Below are 6,398 nucleotides of genomic sequence, written 5' to 3'. Positions count from 1 at the left end.
GATGACATTCATCCTTTGGTTATGTCCATGCCCCTTTCATGGTACTGTAGGCGTGGTTGGCAAGACTCCAATTATGGCATTGTAGTTAAAGCTGATGGCGAGATACTTTCGTCTTTTTTTTTTTTTTTGGCACGTAATATTATTAAGCTTAATAACATTCCATATTGATCATTCTATTTCCAATGTTGGCTTTCTGCTTTCAACGTTTTTTTTTTTGGTAATATTATTAAGCTTAATAATATTCAATATTGGTAAGATCTTGGGAAGCAAGATACAAAATCCAATATTTTCCTAAACTAGGAATAAGAAACCCTAGTACAACCAGGAGCTTTAATGGTCATTGGCTTCTTTAAATTGCACCACGCTCCTCTTGTTGGCAAGGAGGTCTATGACTTTGAAGTTTGCATCATTTGAATTCTCAGCAACCCAAGTGGTGAGAGTTGTCTTCTTTTCCTTCGATATTTGATGCTCCTATATATATATAGACATATATATATTAGTGGAAAAGAAACTGACGTTGATATATATATTTTTCACAGTCGCAGGAACTCACCCTCTGGTCTGTCAAGAAGCTTGTTGGTAAGATTGAACCCACTGTGTTTTCTCATGTTCTTGCAACAGTTTTTTTTTTTTTTTGGTTGTTGTGGAAGCAATATTGGAAGGTGGAAAGGTTGGCCTGGGTGTGTTGAGCTTGAAGTTTATGTAGGGAGGCGCTGGGCTCGACGTGAAACATGGAGGCGTCAGGCTTGGTGCGCGAGGTGGGCCTGAGCTGTGGTTGGAAGGCGCTAGGCCTTGTTTGTGAAGTGGCACATGCCTAGGCATGGAGCAGGTTAAGATGCGAGCTGGGCTGTGTGCTGCTCTAGCTGGAGTGTGCAGACTGGGCTTTGTGCTAGAGTTGGAGTGAGCGGGCCAGGCACACCATGGGCTCGAAGTGGAGGCGGGCCTTGCGAACAGCTAGAGCAAACTGGCGCTTCCCTTGGCACGCGAGCTGGGCTATTCGCAACGTGGGCCTAGATGGATGCACACTGGGCTGTGACAACTTCTGGGCCTTCGTGCTGGCTGAGTTGGAGAAGTGGGCATACTGGGCTGCCCCCATTCAGCTTGGACTGGTCCAAACAGCTCGAAATAACTTCCTTTTTTTTCTTTTTCTTTTTTTTTTTGGCTGCACATTTGTCACTTTTTCAATCATTTTTTTTTTTTTTTATGATGGTATTTATATATTTATATGTTTTTTTTTTATAATAGGTACTTTGAAAGAAAGTGAATAATGTAGGCGTCCTATACCGCTTGGGTTTGATCCTTCTCTCCGACTTGGTGATAACCCACTCAAGCGCTTAGGCTTTACGTAAGTGAAGGCGAGTGAAGAACGTAGACGTCCTATACCGCTTGGGTTTGATCCATCTCTCCGACTTGGTGACAACCCGCTCAAGCGCTTAGACTTTATGTAAATGGAAGACGAGTGAAGAAGTGGACGTCCTATACCGCTTGGGTTTGATCAATCTCTCCGACTTGGTGATAACCCGCTCAAGTGCTTAGGCTTTACGTAAGTGAAGGACGAGTGAAGAACGTAGACATCCTATACCGCTTAGGTTTATCCATCTCTCCGACTTGGTGATAACCCGCTCAAGCGCTTAGCCTTTACGTAAGGGAAGACGAGTGAAGATTGTTTCTCGAGACATTCCACCTTTACCCGGCTCTTCAAACTTGCACAAGTAAGCTCTTTTTTATTTTTCTTTTTATTTTTTTTTTAATTTTTAATAATATTTTAATTTTTTATAATTATTAGTTTTAAGTATGAAGTCACCAGCCTGATATTGAATATTGTTTCATGTCGCTCATCTTATACAAATGGCCTTCTTCAAGTGTTTCAAGAAAGGCACCGTTACTATTCTTGAGGATGAAAGTGATAGCCGGGACGAAGGTACTACATTGCTTGTAGGTGCGCCTCTCCTAGCTTTGGAAGTATCCGAGGTGGACAATTCTTTTCATATTCCGTCTTGGTCTCAAGAGGTGTTTTGTCAACTGAGCAGCTTCAAAAAATCCAAGTCTACAGATAGGGACCTTCACTCCACTGTTTTACAGTTAAAGTCCTCGCATCATACAGATACCGGTTCATCAAAGGCGTTTGAACTTCTTAGCGATCGAATCCATAATGGAGCAGTGAATTGGAGTTCTGCTCTCCCGACGGCTAGTGAATCTACATTTACCGAGTATTACTGGAAGTGGTTTGAAGATGTGCTAAGTAGAAATACTCAGGTTCTTAAGAGCATCGGTCTATATAATGCAGTATTTGCCTCATTATTTAACTATGATCGACATGCTCCAGTCATTCGAGCCTTTTGCGAGTACAGGTGTCCTGCAACAAATACTCTTCATACGTTGCAAGGAGAGATGTCTATTTCCCTTTGGGATCTTCATGAAATTGGTGGTCTTCCTATTACAAGTCGATTTTATGATGAAGTTATTCCAACTACTGAGAGTCTCAACAGGAAGGATCATAAAGGCGTGTCTTATATCCCACACATTTGTCGCTACTTATTCTTAGCATATCACAAGATTTTGCTGGATTCTAAAGGAAAATCTGGAGTGAGAATGACTGCTTGGATAAAGTACTGGTATCGAGGGCCGTTCAAGTATAAAAAGCCTTCAAGGAAGACCATACGAAACAAGTCACAAAAGCCAAAAGAGGACTCTGATCCATCTGGTATCATTCCGATGGCACTGAAACGTACTGAGGAAGAGGAAAGGGTTTTTGAAGATTTGGGTATAACTGATGAAGACATGGAAAGATCCTACTTGGCTACATTCCTTGCTTGCTGGTTGTGCAAATTTGTATTTCCCAAAGATGACATCACTTTGATCAGACCGGGGGTTTTCAAAGTTGCCAGTCGAATGGCGCACGGTGTATCATTTGGCCTAGCAGTTCTAGTATTGGCCAGCATTTACAAGGGGCCGAACAATATTTCTAGCGCAGATGATCCAGGAAATTGCAAAACTGCTCTACCTTTCCATTATGTGTATGGATGGTTGGGAGAATACTTCGACACACACTTTACATTATCTTCCAAGAAGTCCATTCCTATCATGGCAAGGTTCTCAGGAAGACTTTCGGCGAAATTTTTTGAAGATTCAACAGCTCGAGCTTTGTTCCTGACTTGTGGTAAAGTGGAAATGAGTCATTTGGCAAGAGTATTTTTAGAATGCAAACAACTGACTGATGAAGATCATATTTCTAAAGAAGACTTTGAGTATTTGATATGCCTTCGTTCGGGATTCATTTCTCTAAGGCAGGAAAACTACCGAGTCATCCAACCTTATCGCCCGCACCGGTTCAGTAGACAATTTTGTTATGTATAGCATGTCCCAGGATAACTTAAAGATGACGTCTGGAATGGGACTGTGCTATCAGTGTACTCATATTGGAAATCATGCTTGAAGATTGGCAGTGCATCTACAATAACCCTACCCACTAAGGACAATATTCGGAAGTTTGAGATCACATTCGATTATGTCATTTGGTGATTGAAGGTGCATCGCTTTGAATCGACAAAATCAAAGACAATCTCAACTGTAGGCAAGTCGTCGTCGCTTTCTCAGCCTAAATCTCTTAAGTCTCATGGCAATGAAGTTTTAGTTCATGATAAACTCACCCATGGTAGAGCGCTCCAAGTTCATCCAGAAGTTGAAGGTAGTTATACTACTCCCGCACCTCGAGTTCAACACCTACCTCCAATTGATGTTCCTCCAACTCGAGTTCCTAATGATAAAGGAGAAACAGAAAGCGTAGCAAATTCTCAAGAAGATTTCATTCCCCTCGATCGACGAATTCGCAATTTGAAGCGAGGGCATATAAGTAGCAATGAAGATTGTGAAGTCAACTTTAGGCATAAGAAGACAAGTGTCAGACCTCTCTATTGCGATTTGGACGCTGCATACCCACTCGATGACACATTTTTTTGTGATGTGCCCGCTGTTTCACAACCGGTTCTAATGAATGAGGTATGTATTTTATTTTGCCTGGACCCTCCCTTTTTTTTATACATATATATATTAATTAGTTAATTATATATATATATATATTTTAGGGAGAAGTAGTGCATCATGTCCCTACTATGTCTGAGCTTGTACCATTTAATCATTTGCCTATTGAAGAGGAGGATGATGCTTTGCCCCCGATAAGTGATTCAAGTGTTAGCCTAAGAGGTACAATGCCAATCTTTATCACGCTCCATATTTAGAAATCTTTGATTCTACTTGCTTAACCATTACTCGTCGGTCAATGTAGGTTCGCTTGCACAACAACATTTATTAAAGCAGGCTAATTATGCATCAACTTCTGAAATGTCATGTGGAGAGCCCAAATTAGGTGTTGCAGACAAAACCCTTCGCAAAGTAATCTGAGTTTTAGGAAACCAAGTAAAAAGCATAATCTTGAAGGCTTCCTTGGAAAGGCTTCCCTCATTCAAAGATGAGCTTGGCAAGTTGATGACTACCCTTGACAATGTAGGGGCGAACGTCTCATCTTTACGAGCTATGATCGATGCACTTATGGTGACTGCAGTTGACTATCATTCTGCACACTCTACTTACTCCCAAAAGCTGTCTCCCGAGGCTCAGAGCGATCGTTTAGCCACAGTTGACTCTTCACTTTCTATTGCCTTGGCTCTGCAACAAGCTGAAGAAGTTCATCAGTCTTTTATACTTAAGTCTATTCAATCTGCCAATACGCGTATGGAGGAGTTGAAGAAGGAACAAGAACAATTGGAGTTAAGATTGAGTCAACTAAACGAATCATTTTCGGAGAGTGATGCACAACTTTCTTATCATCATGGTGAGGTCACCCGCTTGAGAGAGGATAAGATTGTAGTTGAAGGAGCTCCTGTACTATCAGCTGTAGATGCCGAGACTTTAGATACATTACAAGTTTCCTTTGAGAGACTGCGTAACGGCTTCAAGGATTTGTCTTGGGAATAGCAAATTTTGTTGTTGTAAACTTTCTTTGCTTTATTTATATTTCTCTTTGAACTTGTCAAAGTGTTGATGTTTACTAGTTAACTTTCATAATGAAATACAAGCATTTTCTTATTTCATAATTTTTTTTTTCGAATGGTTCGAATTGATGGGGGAAACCCTTTGTTTTTATTTTGATGTGACTGAACTTGGAATTATTTGTCCAAGCTGCCTACGTACCCTCAGTGAGAAGGGATCAAGTCATCACGTAGTTCAAGGGAAATTTTTTTTTTTTGGTCCTACTTTTTGCTTAAACCGCCCTTTCGGGTTTTCAGTTCAACTGACTTTCTTGTGCTCTAATTTTTTGCTTGGACCGCCGTTTCGGGTTTTCAATCCAATGAGCCACTTCTGTTTTTTTTTGGGTGCCGTACGCAGTTTAGGCTCATGCGGGCCAGGAGCTGGTAGTCACTTCATGCATAGTATCGTTTCAAGAATTTTCCGTTGATAGGGCCAATTCTTAAACCATCCTCCGCTACAATCTTGTAAGCGCCACTTGTCTATACTTCTTGTGCCACGTAGGGCCCATCCCATTTCGAAGTAAATTTGCTTCCGGTTTTGTGTTTTGTGATGATAGGTCTACGTAATGCGAGGACGAGATCTCCCACCTAAAAAGATCTGGGGCGCACTTTCTTGTTAAAACCATTCGAAAGCCGAGCTTGATAACACTCTAAGCGTTGTTGCGCTTCGAGTCTCTTTTCGTTTAGTGCTTCTAACTATTGGAGACGTAGCTTCGCATTCTCTTCATCAGTCAATCCCTCTTGTACGGCCATCCTCAATGATGGAAGTTGACTTTCTAGAGGCAAGACTGCTTCCACGCTATACACGAGTGAGTATGGTGTAGCCTGAGTAGGCGTCCGGTATGTCGTCCGATAAGCCCACAATGCTTCATTTATCCTTTCATGCCAATCTTTCTTTGTTCTTCCAACAACTTTCTTCAACATGCTGCAAAGAGTTTTATTGAATGCTTCCGCAAGACCGTTGGCTGGGGCATTGTACATTGAAGAGTTGCATTGTTTGAAACCAAAGTCTTCACACAATTTGTCCATCAACCAGTTCGAGAATGGCTTTCCATTATCTGTGATGATGTAGCGTGGCACACCATACCGATTAATGATGTTTACCTTGATAAAGCTCACTACATTTTCTTTCTTCACTTCCTTTAGAGGCACAGCTTCCGCCCATTTTGAAAAGTAGTATGTGGCTGCAAGGATGTAAGAATGACCGTCAGAAGATTTGGGTGCTATCGGTCCCACCACATCAAGACCCCACACATCAAATGGCCATGAAGTAATTGTAGGATGTAGTGGCTCCGGCGGTTGATGGATAAAGTTGGCATGGAATTGACATGCTTGGCATTTCTTCACATAATCCATGCAATCCTTGACCAT

At 41.5% G+C, this 6,398-nt stretch overlaps 1 protein-coding gene across 1 annotated transcript; it reads right to left on the bottom strand.

Annotated features, from left to right (window-relative positions):
• On the bottom strand, positions 5,724–6,398 carry LOC109950834 (uncharacterized protein K02A2.6-like). The gene has a single exon (XM_020570973.1). It carries the CDS (start codon positions 6,396–6,398, stop codon positions 5,724–5,726), a length of 675 nt encoding a protein of 224 aa, XP_020426562.1.

The sequence above is a fragment of the Prunus persica genome, chromosome G8 (assembly GCF_000346465.2).
Source record: "Prunus persica cultivar Lovell chromosome G8, Prunus_persica_NCBIv2, whole genome shotgun sequence".
Taxonomy (NCBI): Eukaryota; Viridiplantae; Streptophyta; class Magnoliopsida; order Rosales; family Rosaceae; genus Prunus; species Prunus persica.
The sequence above is the reverse complement of the archived record's forward strand: the minus strand, read 5'-3'. Positions and strand labels throughout refer to the sequence as shown.